Source organism: Nuphar pumila, chromosome 3 (assembly GCF_984573655.1).
Source record: "Nuphar pumila chromosome 3, dmNupPumi1.hap1.1, whole genome shotgun sequence".
NCBI lineage: Eukaryota > Viridiplantae > Streptophyta > Magnoliopsida > Nymphaeales > Nymphaeaceae > Nuphar > Nuphar pumila.
Window position 1 is genome coordinate 5,817,123 of NC_143251.1, and position 20,396 is coordinate 5,837,518.

The following is a 20,396-nucleotide window of genomic DNA, read 5'->3' on the forward strand; positions in this document are numbered from 1 at the left end:
CAAGTTCAAATCCCAAGGCTATTAGTTGTATAACTGGTAGGAGTCTGCCTAACCCCAGCTTTCTTTGTAATTTTTTTTTTTTTTTTTAAGGAGATAGCCCCTATGGAATTGGACCCTTCCTTTCACCTTTCCGGGAGGTGGAACCATAAGTGACCCGGTTTTTGATGAGGGTTTTTCTTGGTCCTTTAAGAAGAAAAAAAAGATGAAGCAAAAACTCCTGTGTATCGTACGTAAAATACGTCTGACCTTGCCTGTGGGTAGCTGTCCGCGGTAGGGGTGGGGCCCACAGTTCATAAAGAATAAGGAAAGTCTCTCTCTCTCTCTCTCTCATCTTGAAGGGTTCTTGTTGTTCGTCCTCTTCCTGATTAGGGTTTCGGTGTATTTTTTTTAGACATTAGGGTTTCGGTGTTACCGCTCTGGTGGTGGTGGGAATCGGAAGCGAAACCCTAATTTATCGGTTCTGTAGTTCGTCCGGAGTCGAGTTTCTGAGGGGGTCGGCTGGGTCGTCAGTCCGGCGGTCTGGTGGTTTTCAGGCGAGTTCTTCCGGTGGTCACGATGAAGCTGACGGTGAAGACGTTAAAGGGGAGCCATTTCGAGATTAAGGTTCAGTCCAACGACACGGTGAGTGGCTTCTTCCCCTCTTTTGCGCAAGTTCGTGTTTTCTTTCGGTTCCGTTTTGTGGGGATTTACTTCCTCTATTTCCTTTTTTTTCTTTTTTCTGTGTGAATTATCATGGCATTTCCAGTTTGGTGGGTGTGGGTTTGTAGATTGGTAGCGGCACTTTTGGTGTTAGTGGTCCTTTGCGTCTCGTGGTGTGAGAATTAAGATTAGGGCAAATTGGCAACGGGAAATTTTGATGAATTTGTGATGTGGACTTTGTGCGGTTTTGTTGGATATAGTCTCTATCGTTTGTATTCCTTCTCGGTTTGGGAAAATCTTTTTTTTCTCCTTCTTGATTGCCTCAGCGATTGCGAAACAAAGAACTCGAAGTAGTTGTGGAGCCTTTGTGGTGTATTTGGATTCAGGGAATTCAGTGGAATTGGATTCCTACTCCGCTAAAGCCTTCACTCGTTTCCCATGCCATAGTGAGGAGTTTGGTGGAAATGGATTTTCAGTTCCGCTAAATGCTATGAATCCAAACAATATCCTTGTGGGAACACATGGTCTTGTATTTTTTTGAAATTTAAACGTAACAGATTGTGATGTGTGTTTGCACTTGAAACATGGGTGCTTGTATTCTGCATTTGATGTTCCATGTTTTTGACTACTAGGGATGACTAGTCACATATATGTTGTAATGTGTACAACACCATTTTGTGCGTTAAGTACCTTATCTGTGCACCAAACAACCCTCCGCCATTAAGATATATAAAGCTAGGGCCTTGAACCATTAGGATCAAACAGACCGCCACACTCTGCTGCCAAAATCCTCGGTTGCTCGCTCATCTTTCTCTAGTCTCAACTCCATGTAGTCATTCCCATTTTTGGCGACTCGCACTCTGGTCTCTTTTGTTGCTTTCCACTTTTTTTTAGGGTAACCCTTTTTGCAGGATGCCCTTTTCTGGGAATCAATCTGGGGATGTGGGGGATTGCCCTGGTTCCAAGTTAGGTACTTGACCAGAGACTGAATAAACCTAGGGTGATTAAGATGCATAAATCCTTTTAACCATTAGAATTGTAGGAGACTCTGTGTGGATTATATTCTGATCTCTCAACCTCCTATGGCATGTCATTATTTAGACTCTTATTACAGCCGTTATCTGAAGCCATTGTGTACTTGCATTACATGTATTTACGAGTCCTTAGTACATTAGTGATAAGTTGGATTACAAAGTTGACACTTGACATGTATATCTTTTGTATCATTACTTGTATGTGAATGCTACCATATGTTGCTGTTCTGTTATACAGTTTATTTTTATTGATGATATTGGGATAACTGCATATGATTTTTAAGATGGTCTAGGTGGTCTAGAAGACATGTTGATGAAAAAATTATTGCTCACAGTTAGTTTCCTTGCCTTATACCATGCATAAAAGCTGGAATTCTCTGATCTTCTTAACAAAAACAAAATTAGCTGATCTATACTCGTTCTTATTGTCCTTTTCCTGTGGATTCATGTGTTATCTTGCCTCTTTTGAAGTCCTTGCCTTATACCATGCATAAAAGCTGGAATTCTCTGATCTTCTTAACAAAAACAAAATTAGCTGATCTATACTCGTTCTTATTGTCCTTTTCCTGTGGATTCATGTGTTATCTTGCCTCTTTTGAAGTAAGTCATGAATAATTTGCTCTTGTTGTGATTGGACATTAGTCTGGCATGTTTTCTATAGGTCATTGCTGTTAAGAAGCATATTGAAGAGGTACAAGGAAAAGACAACTTTCCATATGCTCAGCAGCTATTGATTCATAATGGCAAGGTCTTGAAAGATGAGACAACTTTAGAAGAGAATAAAGTCAGTGAAGATGGTTTTCTTGTTGTCATGCTCAGTAAGGTATATAGCATTGTTTTTGGTTTTCCAAAGTTTCCCTTATTGTGTTTGAGATTATTTCTGCTAAATAGGATCAGTACCTATGGTCTCTTGGTTGTTCTATGGATGATTAGATTCATTATGGTTGTAGTTTGATGGACAAATTGGAACATTATCTAAGGGCAAAATGGGAAAAATTTAAAAGAAAAAAGAAAAAAAAGATAAAACCCTTATTGGAGAAACACACTTTTTCCCTCAGTTGTATGTTTCTTGTTTAAAAGTGCCACCTTCAGGAATATTTGCTTTTGCTTTGTAGATCCTTTTAGTTGCCAAGATTGAAGCTAACACCGTCATGGTTTGGTTGGTCTTTCAAGGCCAGTTATTTCCTGTGTGCATCATTGTGGGTCACAATTTAGAGAACCTGCTAACTGATGTTGGGAGTGAAGGAACTTTGATGTTGTTAATTCATTTTGAATTTCCTTTTGTGATATGTGCTAGATTTTTCTAGCTTAAGATGTCATTTTCATTGGAGTCAGTATGAATGCGTTGAATTCTTTTGAAACTTGTTATTTTTATCCCAATGTTTTCACATCTTATATTTATAGATTATCCTTTATTATATACCATACACTATGCCCATTTGCAATTCAAACTTCAAAAATACATTCATCTTGGGTGAAAAAGATGGCATCCTCAACCAACAATATTTAAAATATATTCCACAATCTATGCAGGTAACAACTATATGCAATGTTCATGTGGCATTTGTTATCTTCACAATGATCTCTGTCAATTTCTATAAAGAAGGTAATAAAGAGACTTGAGGTAGGCTGCAACAATCGATCCTCTTTGAGCCTAGAAATGTGGGAATAAGAATAAGGTCATAATGATTAAAGAATGGAGAGAAAATGAAAAAAAAGGTAAAAGAGGAAGAGGGAATTAGGTTAAGGGTAAGTCCGAGATGTAAAGAGGAATAAGTGGGTATGTGTAAAGCAAAATATAGAAGGAATCAAATCAAACATTTTAAATCAGTGTTGTCAGTATCGTATGATACAATATGATAGATCATAATATCGTTGGGGGAATCAATATGATTATCGTATCGATATGATATGTATCATACGATACAAGGGTGTAGACACCCATTTTTTCATGATGCCCAAATGCTAACATCCTTGGGAAAACACTTTCTTAGGCTTTAAGGCAAAAATCCTAAAACCTAGTCATTTCCTATCCTAGTTAAGGGAAAACCTCAAAAAGTTAGGTATTATCCATAGAATTTTAGGAAAATCCCACCAAAATGTCAAAACACCCAAAATAAAACAAATTCCCCAATTTTCAGTCTTTGTCATCTGGAAAAGGTTTCTCGTCCGACGGGTTTGCCATCCAGCACCTTGGACGACAAACAGGTTTGTCGTCTAGGACCTTGAACGACAAACAGGTTTGCCATCCGGTTCATTGGACGACAAGCAAGTTTGTCATTCGTAGCCATGGATGGCAAACCAGTTTGTCATCCATTCCCCGAGACGACAATGCATTTTGTCATTCGGTCCCTAGGATGCAAACCAGTTTGTCGTCCTATCCGGGATGACAATACACTTTGTCGTTCGTTCCCGGGAAGACAATCTGACTTTGTCATCCAGCTCGTCGAACATAGGGATAAGCTTTAAGAGGCGTGTCTCAATCCTTCCCAAACTCCTCCTATGTGTTTTCCATGCATGATTCTTCTTGTATGAGCTCTATCCCCCTTGGGGATAAGCACAAATCCATTTGGGTTGGATTCGAAACCAGAAAACCCTTGATTTGTATCCTGTCCTAAATTCCTATAAATAGGGGCTGACCCCTAGAACCTGATCATCTGGAAATCCTATGTCTGAGTGCTAACCCTAGAGAGAACGCATAGCCTTTCCCTCACTCTTTCCCTCTCTCGTCTCAATTCTTAAACTGTGATACCTATATGGAGGTGCTGCCGAACCGAGGAGGAGTCGCTCCTAAATCGTCATACATGTCTCAGTTGGAGCACAAAAGATAGACGTACCCTGAGTCTGAAAAGGTAATTTTCAGATCCGTTTGGTTGTTTATTCCTTTTATTTTGGTAAATATATATTTTTTATTAGTTGTTGTTACCTAAGTGCTTATACACCCTATTGAATTGAATTGCGTATTTCGTTTCGGGGGAGTTTGGACTTCGAATCCTTATTTTCCTGATAGTGAACTTTGAGTTGTGGAGGTCGAACCTACTTTTGCTTTACCTTCTCATGGAGAAGGACGACTGAGGCTTGAAACAAACGTCCCACATCTTTTAATCAATTTTGAAAAAGGGTTTTGCGAAATCCAGGTGAGTGCATATTTTTTTTACCACAAAATTTTTGTTAACAAGGGGTGTATCATATGAATTGAGCCTGCTTTTTTTTAGAATTTTTTTTGGCACCTAAAAAGTGGCAACCGACCACTTATGGGGGCCATTTTTTAGCCTCCATGGGTCATTTTGACCTCGCTTTTTCATGCTCCCCTCCCCAAATTCCTTTTCTAAGCCTACCCACTTTATTTTTAGATCAAATCCACCCTAAAAATTGGTGCTTTTGCTAGATTCGAGCCCTAGAAGTGTGGTTTGTCTCAAATTTCACCTATTTTTCCCCTACCCAACCTTTTTTTTTTGTTTTAACGCTCAAATCTCACCCATTTTCATCCTACTCCACCCTAGAAATTGGGGCTTTTACTAGATTCGAGCAGTAGTGGCAATGTCCATCATACAGGCACATTTTTGTCCCCTCTAACCTTCAAGTCCGAACCCTAGAGGTCTTGATTCAACATATTTGGAGCATGGCTACATCAAGAGACCTAGCATGAGATCATTGTGCACCGGTTTATGAACGTAATAGGATGTTGAACCGATGCAACTATTGTAAGAGGCAGATTCATGGAGGCATTTCAAGAATAAAGCATCATGTATCCGGCACATGGAAAGATACAATCACATGCACTTCGAATATGTCAAATGTTGTAAAATGGCAGATGCATGAGCTTTTGAAGGAATCTCAAAGGAAGAGGCAGAAAAAACATCAGGATGCGGCTAAAATTGTAATATGCCCCAACCTTAAGAAGAGTTAGAAATGCTACCTGAGGCGTATGGGGAAGCAACTGACAACATGATCTGTTCTACTGAGGAGTTAGAGTTTTTATGGCAACAGAATGGCAAGGGGGTGGAGGTGGGGACAAGCATCAATAGTATTGGACCTGCACCAACTTGTAGTGGACCTGGTGGCAGTAGTAGGGGAAGGAGGAGAGGAGATAGGAGATTTACAAGTCCATGACGTGGGATTGGTACCTATTTCACACCTAGGATGACCCCTGGAGCCCAACTAGATATATGTTCTGCCATGACCTCCAAGCAAATCTAGCAGTTGGGCATTTTGTTGTGAGACTTGCACACCATTCAACGCTGCAAACTCGTATCATTTTCAGTCTATGTCTAATGCAATAGCCAGTATAGGAGTTGGTTACAAGATGCCCTCCTATCATGCATTGAGGGGCATGATTTTGAAGCAAGTTGTTGCAGAAGTGAAGCAGTGGTGTGGTGAGTTTAAAGTCTTGGAAGACTACGGATTGCAGTATCATGACAAATGGGTGGACAGACAGGCGACAATGAAATCTAGTAAATTGTCATGTTTTTGAAATCTGTTGATATGTCTAATAGACATAAGATGCAGAGGAGTTGTTTGTGATTTTTAAAGATGTGGTGGAATGTGTTCAGTCTGAAAAGTCCAATTCATTATTGATAATGCAACATACTTCAAAGTTGTTGGATTAATACTGCAGGAGGAATATAAATGCTTTGGTGTCCATGCGTAGCGCATTGCATTGATCTCATGCTTGAAGATATTGGTGAGATGAAGGGCATTTCTGAGTGCATTGAGATATGCAAAAAAGTAAAAAAAAAAATCATTTATAATCATTTGGCCATCCTAAACTTGATGAGGAGGTTTACCAAGGGAGCCGAGTTGATACACCCTGCATTGAAAAGGTTTGTTATAAATGCTTTGAATGTACAAGGCCTTGTCATTAATCAAAATGAATTAAAACAGATGTTTACTTCAGATAAGTGGTTTGCAACGAGGATTGCCCAAAAATCTATTGGGGTTGAGATAATGAAGATAGTCTTCTCCATGGAGTTTTGGAAGAGGTGCAGTATGTTTTTGAGGATGACAGTGTCACTCGTGAAAGTGTTGAGGAGAGTGGACAATAACGAGGCTCCGGTTATGCCCTACTTGTATGATGATATGGACATGGAAAAAGAGCAAATTAGAGAAAATTTCAGCAACAATAAAAAGTATTATATGGCAGTTTGGAAGGTGATTGATAAGAGATGGACTCACCAGCTTCATCAAGACATTCGTGCTGCTGCCTCTTACTTCAATCCTGCCTTCAAATTCTTCCCCACATTCATATATGGTAGGGAAGTACAAACAGGTGTTCAGAAATTTCATTGAGAAACTTAATAGAGATCATAGTCTCCAAAGACAAATTCATTTGGAGTTAACCAAGTATGAACAAAATGATGGAGACTTTGGACGAAGGAATACAATCCAATATATTTTTGTATTGCAAGGATTTTCTCTCATGATTCATTTTTCTTTTGTTGGTTTAGATCAATGGTGGAATAGGTTTGGTGGAGATGCTCCTTTATTATCTAGGTTTTTGAATTGTATATTAAGTCAGGGATGCAGTGCAAGTGGATGTGAGAGAAATTGAAGTTTTCTTTAGTGCATCCACACAAAGAAAAGGAATAAATTGAAGCACTCTTGATTAAATGATCTTGTATTTGTCACCTACAACATGAGATTGAAGCAAAGGTAACATTAAGATATGCGTTAGTGAATCCACTTTAATACAACTTGTATTCTATAAATATTTGAATATTGCAGACAAATACAAAAAGAATCGATAAGACGCCAGAGGAGCAACTACGATCCCATCAATATTGACAACCTCGTTATATTAGATGAGTGGGTCGCAGTAGAGCCTGGTGTCTTGGATGATGATGAGGATTGGAGGCAACTGTGAGCTAAGATGGAGGCTCAAGTGGATGATGACAATGATTATGCTGGCCCAGAGATGAATGTCTATTAAGGAGGAGAAAACAACTCAAAAGAAGAAGATCCATCATTTGAATATTGTTTACGTTATGATTGATGGATTAGGATGCTTCTTCTTTTGTTTTTTATGTAATATATAACTTTGATATTAAACATTCATGCTTGTGACTTGTGATTTTTGTTAAATGTTTGTTAGGAGTGTTATAGAAATCTAAGAGTTGTGATAATGAGAATTTGAAAAAGTATATGATAGCAAAGAAGGAAGCTAAAAAAGTAGTTTGAAACGCGAGGGATAAAGTATATAAGGTGGTTTATGACAAGTTGGATACCAAAGAGGGCGAGAAGGATATTTATAGGCTTGCAAAGATGAGAGATAGGAAATCGAGGGATCTGGGTATGGTTAGATGTATCAAAGATGAAACGCAAAGGGTTTTAGTCAAAGATGAGGAGATTAAGGAGAGATGAAAATATTATTTTAATATGCTATTTAATGAAGGTCATGCTCAGGATCTTGGAGACTTCTCCATTTCTTTTCATGAGATGAATCGTGACTTCATGCGCAAGATTCAAAAGAAAGAAATTGCAGAGGCTTTGAAGAAAATAAAATCAAGAAGGGCAGTTGGCCCAGATGGTATACCTATCGAGGCTTGGAAATGCTTGGGTGAGAAAGGTTTAGAATGGTTGACAAATCTTTTTAACAAGATTTGGCAGACAAATAAGATGCCTAATGAGTGGAGGAAGAGTACTTTGGTGCCTCTATATAAGAATAAGGGTGAAATACAAGATTGCACAAATTATCGTGGTATAAAACTCATGAGTCATACTATGAAACTTTGGGAGAGGGTGATTGAGTATAGGTTGAGGAAGGTTGTCATGATATCGGAGAATCAATTTGGTTTTATGCCTGGAAGATCAACTATAGAAGTTATACATCTTCTTAGACAACTTATTGAGAGATATAGAGAGAGGAATAAAGATTTGCATATGGTTTTTATTGATTTGGAAAAGGCATACGATAGAGTACCTAGGGATGTTCTCTGGTGGACAATGATGAAGAAAGGTGTTTCTCTCAAGTACATTAGTATAATTAAAGATGTGTACGAAGGAGTAGTAACCAATGTCCGCACTTGTGGAGGGGTGACAACCAATTTTCCTATAACGGTTGGGTTACATCAAGGATCTGCTTTAAGCCCTTTCCTATTTGCTATAGTGATGGATGAGCTTACGAGATCAATTCAAGAAAATGTGCCGTGGTGTATGTTGTTTGTTGATGAGTCTAGAGCTGAGGTTAATGCTAAGTTAGAATTATGGAGACAAACATTGGAAGCAAGAGGTTTTAAGTTGAGTAAGAGTAAGACAAAATATATGGAATGTCGGTTTAGTAAGCAACATAGTAGTGATGGGAGTGTAGTGAAGCTTGGTGAGCAAGAAATACCGGTGGATGACTGTTTCAAATATTTGGGATCTATCATTCAAAAGTATGGAGAAATTGATGGAGATATAAATCATAGGATAAAGGTTGGGTGGATGAAATGGAAAAGTGCAACTGGAGTATTGTGCGATCGTAGAATGCCATTGCGGTTTAAGGGAAAGTTTTATAGGACGACAATTAGACCCGCTTTACTATATGGTACGGAATGTTGGGCTGCCAAGAGACATCATATTCAAAAAATGAGTGTAGTTGAGATGCGTATGCTTAGATGGATGTGTGGAAATACAATAAAAGATAAGATTCGAAACGAGTAGATACGTAAGAAGGTAGCCGTTGCATCCATTGAAAATAAGATCAGAGAGAATCGTTTACGGTGGTTTGGACATATTCGGCGAAGGCCTAATGATGCTTCAGTTAGAAGGATGGAGAAATGGAAAAATATATTAGTTAAAAGAGGTCGGGGTAGGCCTAAGAAGACTTGGATGGAGATGATAGGAAAGGATATGAATGCTTTGAACCTCACCGAGGACATGGCATTGGATAGAAATGATTGGAGGAGAAGGATTCATGTGGAAGACCCAGAATGATTTTCTTTTTTGGTTTATATCGCCGACCCCAATTGTTTTGGGATGAAGGCGTAGTTGTTGTTTGTTAGGAGTGTTATCAATATTGTATCCAATGTTTTACTAGTTCATGTTTATGATTAGTTACTCATAATGCATATATTCATGTTCTTTTTTTATTGCATTCTATAATTTTTTCTGATTTTTTGGAGATTTTTCTCTATATTTTTTGTAAATTTTCAGATTTTTTGTGATTTTTAATTCAAGCATTTTCTTGTATCGTATGATACGATACAATATACCCGTATTCGATGCTCATGCGATACGGGTTCCGATATGCCATTTACAACATTGTTTTAAATCTGCATTCTAAAGCTCTGATACCATGTCAACTTGTGAGAAACAGAAGAAGTAGAGGCTCTAGGGTTATGGTTTTCTAATCCTGGGATGCTTTAGGAATTCAAAATGCACACAGAAATTGCATACTTACCTTTTTTGTAATTTGTAACATTCTTTTCAAAAAATTTATGAAGAGAGAAATGGTATCAGTAGCACATTTCATCTGTCATAAGATATAGCATTGGGAAAGTTTAGCCCAAGAAAGCCATAGTGATATCTAAAATAAAATCATGAAAGTGTAACACATCCCTTTATGAGAAGCTTTGAGCAAATTGGGGGGAGAAATGGTTCATGTTCTAAAGGTGCAAAATGAAGTGAAACTTGAATGTATTTCTCGATATGATCTTTGATACATATAACCTTTATTTGAGCAAAACAGATTCAACATTGCTAGTGGATAATTTGTTCCTCGCATTTGGAAAATAAACCAAATTTATTCAAAAAGAGAGTGATTTGGAGTAAATGTGAAAAAAGGTGGTGTAATGGCCTGATATGACTTATGATGGATCTTGCTTACGATGTGGACTGCAAAGAGCTACTTGTTTTTATGGTTTCATGCATATGCTATTTCAAATATATATGTGTTTTATATTTCTTTGAAGTGAACAAGTATGACTTGGAATGGGAATTCATTGAGAAATGAACAGAAAGAGACAGCATGTTCTCTCTTGAATACAAATGATGTGTAGTATGTTCTAAATTTAAGCTCTTGTTATGTTGCTCAGTCCTCCCCTTGTGAATTCATTAGCATATTTTGTTTCCGAAAGCGTACGGCATTCTGTGGTAAGTATCCAGTTTCTTTAGCTTCATGTCATAGACTGTGATTAATGCATCTTGGGCAAATTGGAGTCAATATTTTTTGTTGGTCTGCCATGAATTTTCTGTAGGATAGTATCTTTAATTATTCTGTTGTCAGTGGTTCAGTATAGCTCGCTATTGAAGTATTTTATGCACCCAAAAAAAGTTCTAACATTTGGCAAATTCTGAGACACTCGTGAGGGATTTCAAGATGCCCCTTTTTTCAATGTGTTTTAATTACTGAAGATTTTTATCTGTTTCTAATAGTATACTCAGATTTTTCTGTAATAGCGTTTTGAACCTCATTGATATTTGGCTGTGCTAACAATTTTGCTTGTGTGGAATTTTGAGGTCTAGAACTTCATTGATATTCAGATTTTCTAAATTCTTTAACTTAGCTTTATTTTACTTATTTTCTTTTTATTGCAGAGCAAATCTTCTGCACAAGGGGGAAGCTCATCCGCTCAGGTATCTATAGCTGTCTCTGTGCCCCTAGGTTCCACTGGTGTTCTGTCAATTTTAGGATTGTGATTTTCGTCCTTTTAAGTTCTTGTTTAAATTAAACAGCCTTCGACAACAAATCCTGTTCCTCCTGCTGCCTCTTCAGTGCCTGAGCCTCAGGCTCCTCCACAAGCAACGTATATCTCTAGCTTTCTATGTCTTACATTGATGATACCATATGGTTTTGATTTTAAATTTCCTGCTCATATTCTGATATGTCATTGTGACAGGACCCCTGTGAGTATAGCTGCAGCTTCTGATAAGGCACCTGAGTATGAGTTTTTTCCTTTTATGCTAGCAATTCTTTTTCTTATATGGTGGTTATTGCTTTCAAAATAGTTTATCGATAATGTTCCAAACTATTGGCGTCATTTGAATGTGAACTTAGTCTGTTAGTTGCTTTTATGTTGCTTATCATGAGTTTGGAACATTTGTTTACTCATTTTAATCAACAAACTCAAGTGCTTCATTCACTAACAGCACCTCATCTACTGTAACTGCATCAGTATAGCAATCCTACTCTAATGACATAAACACATTGGTTATTGGACTGAACCAGAATAGTTTTGCATGAATACATCTCCACTAAAAAACTGTCTTTGGCTTATATTATATATTGTTTATCTGCCATTGCATTATCCTGTATATAATGAACATGATGAAAGAGAGACACAAGTTGTACAAAGATTTGTATTTCGGTATACGCTAGAATGAATCTAACGTGCTGATATTCCAATGCATTGTCCTGTATCTATATGAGCATGATAAGAAAGAAGTTGCACAGTGATTTCTACTTCAGTATATCCTTGAAGGGTTCGACTACTCACACAGGCAATTTTGGATGATTCCCTTTTTAATAACATATGCTGATTGCCTCGATAAAGAAGCTGTGAGAATTCACCAACATCTTAGGAATCCATGTGATGTTGTATTAACTCCACACATCTCACCTTATGTGTGATTTCACGATATTGAGTATTGCCAGTATAGTATAGATCTGCTTAACATCCACAAATTAGCTTGTTCCAGAAAACCTGTTTCAGTTTTTTATTTATGAGACATTATGATCCATGAAGTTTTTTTCCTTTTTGTTGTTTTTGCCCAGATTCTGCTTTGATTTGTTCATGACTGGCTTTGTACTTTTGGTTATATGATGCATATGTTTACATAGGATCAAAATCATCAAATATATGTGCTCAATGATCATGCATAAGGGTGGACATCAGGCGAGGCACTGATTGGCTTTTAGGTACCCAGCAGAGAAGGGCTGAGCTTGGTTCCATGCCCACAAAACCTGCGTCCGGGCATGGCTTTACATGAAGACAAGCCCAGGCTTAGGCCTGGCAGAGATTGTGTAGACCTTATAAAAACTGGGCCTGGGCCTGGGCCTGGGCCTGGGCCTGGGCCTGGGCCTGAGGCCTGAGCAGAATAAGGACCAGACCAGGCCCAATCAGGTGTGACATCCTCCCACTTCTGACCAATCCCTTGAAGGTGTACCTAACCCCATGCCTGTCACGTCCACCTCTATCATGTGTCATTCTCGATGCATGTTCCTGCAACTTTTTAGAGTGTTTGGCAGTAAAGAGTGCAATCAGTTCCATGTATCATGCATGTGATTTCATGGGTAGAATGACCTACTAGACCAGCAACTCTGAATGCATGGATTCTTTCCTACGTGTTCTCATATCCACTTTTATCACTTGTTTTTCACATGTTCTTTGAATTTAATGACTTTTTTGAAATCTGATTAATTACAGGGTGGCTAACCCATATGGTCAAGCTGCATCTAGCCTAGTTGTTGGTAATAATCTTGAGCAAACCATTCAACAATTGATTGATATGGGTGGAGGCAGCTGGGACCGGGAAACTGTTACACGTGCACTCCGAGCTGCTTACAGCAATCCTGAACGAGCTGTCGATTATTTATATTCTGTAAGATTCACTGTTTATCAGATATTTAAGCAACTCGTTTTGACATTCTTCACACTCTTAGTTACACAGGTTGCTATTTTGCAGGGTATTCCAGCCACTGCAGAAGTTACTGTTCCTGTGGCTCGTCCTTCAAGCCAGGCACCAAGTCAAGCACCTGCTGCCACAGATGCAGACACAGCAGGAACTGCTCCCCTCTCTGGAGGACCCAATGCTTCTCCATTAAACTTGTTTCCACAGGTCTAATTCTGCTACGGTCCTCCTTGCATGTGCTTTTAAGATTTTTGCTTTTTGTTGTCTAAGGTCTATGATGTTTATGCAGGGAGCTCCCAGTGTTGGAGCTGGCTCTCTCGATTTCCTTCGGAATAACCCACAGGTGTGCTTAACTTGCTTGGATCTATCCTATTGTTCCAGTATTGTATAATTTGCCAATTGGCCTTACTCATTTTATGTTGTCTTAGTAAAGGAAAATCTTAAAGTGAGATACTAATCATGGAACTGGATTATGTAGTTCAGCAGTAATTTGCCATTCTCTTGGTCTAGAATTGTTCTATTCGGTTGCTTTTGCATAGTATGCAATAAAGTTTGAATGTGCTGAATGTCCAATTGCTATTGCATAGTATGTAACAGAACAATATAATTTGTGGTATACACTTAAATGTAACTTTTGGTCACAGTTTTAGTATTGTATCGCTATGATCATCCATTTGAACAGTTTTTTTGTTTTATTTATCCAATTACTACCAACTTAATTATCCCTTTCAGGGTTATTGACTATATTCCATGGATGTGCACTCTAATGTGGAAAACTCAGTCAACCGGACCATCTTTGCACTTTGATTTCCTCTCAACTTGCCATTCTCTTGGTCTAGAATTGTTCTATTCGGTTGCTATTGCATAGTATGCAATAAAGTTAGAATGTGCTGAATGTCCAATTGCTATTGCATAGTATGTAACAGAACAATATAATTTGTGGTATACACTTAAATGTAACTTTTGGTCACAGTTTTAGTATTGTATCGCTATGATCATCCATTTGAACAGTTTTTTTGTTTTATATATCCAATTACTCCCAACTTAATTATCCCTTTCAGGGTTATTGACTATATTCCATGGATGTGCACTCTAATGTGGAAAACTCAGTCAACCGGACCATCTTTGCACTTTGATTTCCTCTCAACTTGCGTCATGATGGTCAACAATGGGCAATAGAGAGAAATTTACCCAAACAAATAAAGAGTACAACAACAACTACGGCTTCATCCCAAAACAAACAAATAAAGAGTACCATTAAATTATAATAAAAATGGTGAAAAGGGGAAGAGCACCTATAAAAATACTTGGTAGTTGGTAGTGCACGCACATAAATACTTTCAAGATTAACATATGTATTATAATGTAATGGAAAAGGGATGATGAATAATAGAAGGTGACAGAAATTGGAAGCTGCAATTGTGAAAGGAAAACTAGCCAGAAAGTGTCTCAACCATGGAATGCTTTAGGTAATAAAATTTGTGAATAATCTCTGTTGTAGTTTGTTACTTAGGATGAGGATATTCAGTGGTTGGGAAGCTCCTGGTGGGGATAAGAGTAGGCATAATGTCTGCAAACGGATTTATGGAACCAAGGCTAGTGCCTCTATGTAACTGCTATGCTGTTGTGGTTAATCCACAGGCACAGGGATAAGACCTTTTTTTGGGTGTGTGTGTGTGTGAAGAACATAAGGGTTAGAGATCAATATGATGGTCATTGACAGTGGTCTGTCCATAGCAACATGACACAGATATGGACACCATTTTGTTTGAAGGGACCCTTGTCTGTCGAACTTATTAGGTACTCAGACAAATTGATAACAGATGCACCTTTCTAGACCTCTTAAAAGAGGGATAATATTGTTCATGTGTTTTGTGGGTTTGGTGGCCAAGGTTCTTTCAATAAAATGAAAGAGTTAGACATGTCCCACTTGTATCAAATCTTAATAAATTATTTGTGTTTTCAAATTAATAATTATGTTGGGATTGGTGCTGTTTCAAATGGTATCTAGTAGCTTCTGCATGACTATCTATATGATACATTGATATGTTTTTGTTTGACGCACGCTTGGAATTTAATATAAACCTTTGTCTGCCTTCTTCCAGTTCTTAGCTTTACGATCAATGGTGCAGGCAAATCCTCAGATATTACAGGTATGCATTCTTTGTCACAACTTTTAACATTTCAATTTTTTTGACATGTACATCACTTTCTGAATTGTTAGTGCGCTTGCAGCCCATGCTTCAGGAGTTAAGCAAACAGAATCCTCAGCTCCTAAGACTGATTCAGGAACACCAAGCGGAATTCCTTCGACTGATTAATGAACCACTAGAAGGATCTGAAGGGTGAGAATTTCATGCACATATTGTTTGCAGTAATTTATGATACAATATGAATTTTAGTTATCTGGCAGTGGCAATGGTTAATGTTTCTGTTCATGTATCATCATTTATGTCTACATTATCGTTTTACTTGGAGGTACATATCTACAGTTTGTGTTATGATAGACCATCCTTTTAAAAGGCCCTTGTGTTTTCTGAGAAGGGTATGTAATATTCAAAGTTTCAAACTTTGGAAGGTTCTATTGTTGTGATGTCTGGCCATTGCAACCACTAGAAGAATCTTTGATGCAAATTCCTAATTGTAGGTAAGTTTGATAGTATAGCTCCATACAAACAACAGCATGTGCGAGATGTTTTGTGTAACCATCGCATTTTTTCCAAAGACGAAGAGAGCAATTTGTACATGCAATCTTTCAGAATACTGCCTAATTTGGTCTTATTAGCAATGAAGAGCATAGTCTATACTTTGTCATGCTCCTGCATAAAGTTACTGATCGGTGCATTGTGTTTTTAATTTTTGTGAACGTGGTTCTCTTGCTGTGAGGGTTCCATATTTGAGAACTCTTACAGCCATGTCTTGTTTTTATTTTCTTGTTTATCGTTGAGTTTGGCTTTTTTTGTCTGATACCTTCCGTAGCGTTTGCTATAGGATGTGGCTGATGTTTTGGATTACCTTTAGTGTTCTCTCTATATCATGTGGTATCTTCTTGAAAAATGGATCCCTGCTTCCAGTTATTTTCATTAATTATTTATTCATTAGCAATTTAGCATTGGTACTGATTGTGTATAAATGACCATCATTGAGTCAAAATAGTATTGTGTTGTGTTCTTTCTATCCTTTGTTTAAATTTTCAATGTCATTCTGTTGGCTATGGCAAATGCATCCATTATTTTTCATATTTCCTGTCTTTTTTCATTTGCATGGTATTTTATTTTCAATTTTGTCACAAGAATGTGACTATGTCAAAATGGTTAATTTTGATTTACCTATTGTCAGGAGCTTTCATACCAAATTTGTTTTTGATATATTAGCTATTTCATTTTAAACACTAGCTGCCTATGTCACAGGGACTCGGCCAACTGGGTGCCGCACCTGCGTCAACGCGATGCGGGTGCGCGTGCAGGTGCGGCACCCGGTGTGGTCAACCTGACCCTGGGTGCGGTCAACGCACCTAGGGTCATTTATGTCCAACTTTTGGACTTTATATATATATTTTTTGCTGCAACCCCTGCACCCGCACCCATGTGACATAGCTAGCTGCCATTGTTGAATCTACTGATGTGCTTAGACTCCAGGTGATGCAAAACCAGAAACTGTACCTATTAACGTTTGGTATTTATTTCAGGGATATATTTGGACAGCTCGAGCAGGACATGCCCCAATCTATCAGTGTTACACCAGAGGAGCGGGAGGTTATTGAACGAGTGAGTGTCCTATAAACAGTACATTCTTTCAAAATTTAAAACGAAGGGACCTGTGCTATGCCTTGGAAAAAAGACGGGTGTCACACCCCAAGTTCTTCCTACCCAAGGCTTGGCTTGGATCACCTATTGAGCATCTTCTGAGCCTAGTTCTTTAGTACCTTTTAAGCATTGATTTCATGGTCTACCTGGCTTTTCTGAAATTGGTGCTAAATTCTTTTCAGCTTGAAGCTATGGGGTTCGATAGGGCGCTTGTGATTGAGGCTTTCTTGGCATGTGACAAGAATGAAGAGCTTGCAGTGAACTATTTGTTAGAAAATGCTGGTGACTATGAGGATTGACCGGTAGAGCAGATAATGGCCTTGTTTGCCTTCCAACTGTATGTTTTCAGTTCATTCGGAAATCTGGTAAAAGAAGTTTCTCTAACGGTCAACTTGTGATCGATTGGGAATCATGATCTCTGCTGTTCAACTGTTTTTTGTTTGTTTTCTATAAGAGGGTTTCTTTCTATATTTTTTTCTTTTACAAGACGCAGAGGAACTGCCAAGGATCCAAATCAATCTCTGTTATTTAGTTTCTTCTTAGTATCCTTGTTTGGTCTCACATGTGAAATCATTTATGAAAACCCTTCACTAATTAAATAGAATTCCAGTCCACTAATAATACTCTGGTCTAGTGCTTGAGGTACTGAACTTTTACATCTCTTTTGCAACCGTTTACTGATTAAATCTCTTTGTTTCCTTTCAGATGAGCATTTCCATCAAGAGTCCCTTACATATACTCACTTTGAAAAAGATTCTAAGCCGTGATACTGCAGTTGGTTTTGTTTGTTTGCCTTTAATCGTTTGGTCAGATGTGTTTGTTGTGATTTGGTGGCTTAGAGGAACTAATAGCATTGGTCAACAGGTATTATCGATGTGGGCTTGGGCCTATATTTTGTTGGGTTGTGTAGTGTTTGGATTCAGGGGATTGAACTCGATTCCACCAAACTCAAGTTAACCTTTTGGCTATTTTCCAGCCACAAATAGAAATTTAGGCCCTGTTTGGAATCTAGGAACTGGGATAGGAGTTAATGCATTTGTCCAACAGTTGGTCAAACTACCACCTTGGCTGTTTGAAAACTGGTCGCTGGGATGGGAGTTAATGCATTTGAGATGGGAAGTGGCATTGTATTTACACTAAAGCATGGAATTGACAGCTACCACCTCTAGGAGGTGGTAGCTGCCACTTCCCATCCCAGCTACTAGTTTCCAAACAGGGCCAGGGGCGGAATCCGATTTTACTTGATTCTCTAAATCCAAACACCACCCTTTCAGTAATATGCTCTGTCCTGGATGAGACAGAAGAAACAATATGCAGATTTGCCCAATGGCTACTGATGGAACCATAATCCTCGTTTTTTATCAATTGTTAGAGTGAGGGCAGCATTAAGCCCGCTTACTATGTTTCACTGCAAAAGGTAGTGTTGTTAATGGTTTGGGTATTGATCTAAGTCAACTGAAGGCTTGGTAAGTGCTATGGATTAGGGGGCAATTTTGTTGGGTTTGTCATACCTCTGACCCAAATCTGATGCTTTATTTCCTGATTGGATATTTAAAGTAAGCTCCAAAAAGATATTGCGCACATTTTCATATCCGATTGGTGTTTATGTTGGATGTATGTTTGGATTGATATCTAGCCCAATCTGTTTGCATGTAAAGATGGTAATTTGAGCCATCTTTTACCTTATCCAATATCACCATATATTTTGGATCCGGGTTCCATCTTACCTCATCAAATCTTATTTGGCCCTACTATGGATGCCTGGATTAGTGGTTAGGTTCGGTTCTGTTTATGAAAATCTGCAAATATTCAAATCCAATAAGAATGTGTAAGTTGTTTTGTGGCCCTATTTGGATGCGTTTTTGTTTGCATAAATAAAAACAAAGATTGTGCCTTAAATGTTTAAATTGTGATGTTTGGATGACAAGCTGTTTAAAACTCATTGCTATAGGGTCTGAATAATAAGCTGCTTATCAAATAAGTATTAGTTAGTTAGTTATACGCTGCACTAACACGTTTGAAATTAGTATAGTTAGATAAGTGGCAATCGTAAATGCCTTAAAACGCAGCCTGCATGTAATGGAAATTATATTGATATTAACAGGATACACAAGGGTTCGGCGAACCTGGCTGTGGGTCGGCTTAAGATATTCAAGCTGAAGAATGTCAAGAGTTTGATACCCGAGTTGTGCTTCTCTTACCATAAGGCCAAAGCAGCAGGCTCTGGTTGGTGAGGGGGTAGGTTTTACGCCCTCAGGCATGACAATCATAGCTGAACAAAACTTTCCAGTGCAGCAGATCTCCCAACCAATGTTAAAACCGGTTCACTATGTGAATCAGTATCATACAAAAACTAATAATAAAATCAAATCGAATTGGTTTTTAATCAACTTTTTACCATCAAATAACAAGTTTCATTAAAAAATAAAAAATATTCAAAATTTATTAAATAATTTTCTCACCGCTTATAAATTAAATTGAATTGAACCCCTTTTGAATCATCATTGGATTTATTCGAACAGAATCGGCCGATTTTAACAACATTGTTTCCAACCCAAAGCTGGTTTCCTCATTGCTGAAAAAGAAAAATTATCCAACGCAACTTGGTGTAAAAAATAAGAATATGGAGTTTAAATTGCTGGTGCTAAGGTTGATTGGTTCAAATTTAGGTTATTGGCTACCATCCCACTTGCCATTTGCATACCCACACTACACTTGTAAAGTGCATTTTCCGTTTCCCTTTTACATTTAGACTAACAGTGTCGGTGGAAAAGAAAAAAAAAACAGAAAAAACTCTTTCCAAATTTACATAAAATGATCGTACGGCTAATTTGATGTGTTTCTTTTTAAATCCTATAATTTTTTATATTCTGTCCAGGTCCAAAATAGTTAATATCTGAATTTAAAAAGACCTTTTACCCTTCACAAATGCAGACTTCCTCCAAGGTGGTGGGGCGAAAGATGAACGAAGGTGCAGGACGACAGGAGAGATTGGCAGAATGACAGAGAGAGACGAAGCAGAGAGGGATCGGAGCAAGCACAGGGTGAAGGAGAGGAAAGTTCAAAGCAAGAGGAAGTATTACCTGGTCCACCGGCAGTTGCAGGCTTTCTCGGTTCTGCAAATCATCAGCCAAGCGAAGCTCGAAGCAGAACCTCGGGCGAAGCTCGTAGCAGAACCACGGGCGAAACTCAATATAACAGAATTTCACAAAAATGTAAAAATTGGCATTTTCGAGTAGATGGGTGGGCAGAAAATGTCTAAAATAGAAAAAAATGAAAAAAAAAAAACATTCCCATCTAGCCAATGGCTGGAAAAATTGAGAGGTGTCATCCCTATTCCGTGGCACCTTCCAAGATTTATCAGCCA

General features: G+C 38.2%; 1 protein-coding gene across 2 annotated transcripts; it reads left to right on the forward strand.

The window, feature by feature from the left end:
- The first annotated feature begins 218 nt into the window (after positions 1-218).
- On the forward strand, positions 219-17,652 carry LOC149841749 (ubiquitin receptor RAD23b-like). Of its 2 annotated transcripts, none has more exons than XM_089998680.1 (12): positions 219-621; positions 2,335-2,496; positions 11,190-11,228; positions 11,328-11,398; positions 11,492-11,533; positions 13,019-13,193; positions 13,278-13,430; positions 13,513-13,566; positions 15,329-15,376; positions 15,459-15,568; positions 16,912-16,990; positions 17,212-17,652. In XM_089998680.1, the coding sequence occupies exons 1-12, from the start codon at positions 556-558 to the stop codon at positions 17,326-17,328; spliced, it is 1,116 nt and encodes a 371-aa protein (XP_089854806.1). In that variant the 5' UTR covers positions 219-555; the 3' UTR covers positions 17,329-17,652. The 2 variants fall into 2 exon arrangements, with proteins under 2 accessions (XP_089854806.1, XP_089854807.1); XM_089998681.1 differs by having other exon boundaries at positions 330-621; positions 2,316-2,496.
- The last annotated feature ends 2,744 nt before the right edge of the window (positions 17,653-20,396 follow it).

Coding starts and splice junctions, on each gene's coding strand:
- LOC149841749 (XM_089998680.1), top strand. CDS start 556: ATGAAGCTGACGGTGAAGACGTTAAAGGGGAGCCATTTCGAGATTAAG. Junction 13,194..13,277: donor CTGTCGATTATTTATATTCT/GTAAGATTCACT, acceptor GCTATTTTGCAG/GGTATTCCAGCCACTGCAGA. Junction 15,569..16,911: donor CCACTAGAAGGATCTGAAGG/GTGAGAATTTCA, acceptor TATTTATTTCAG/GGATATATTTGGACAGCTCG.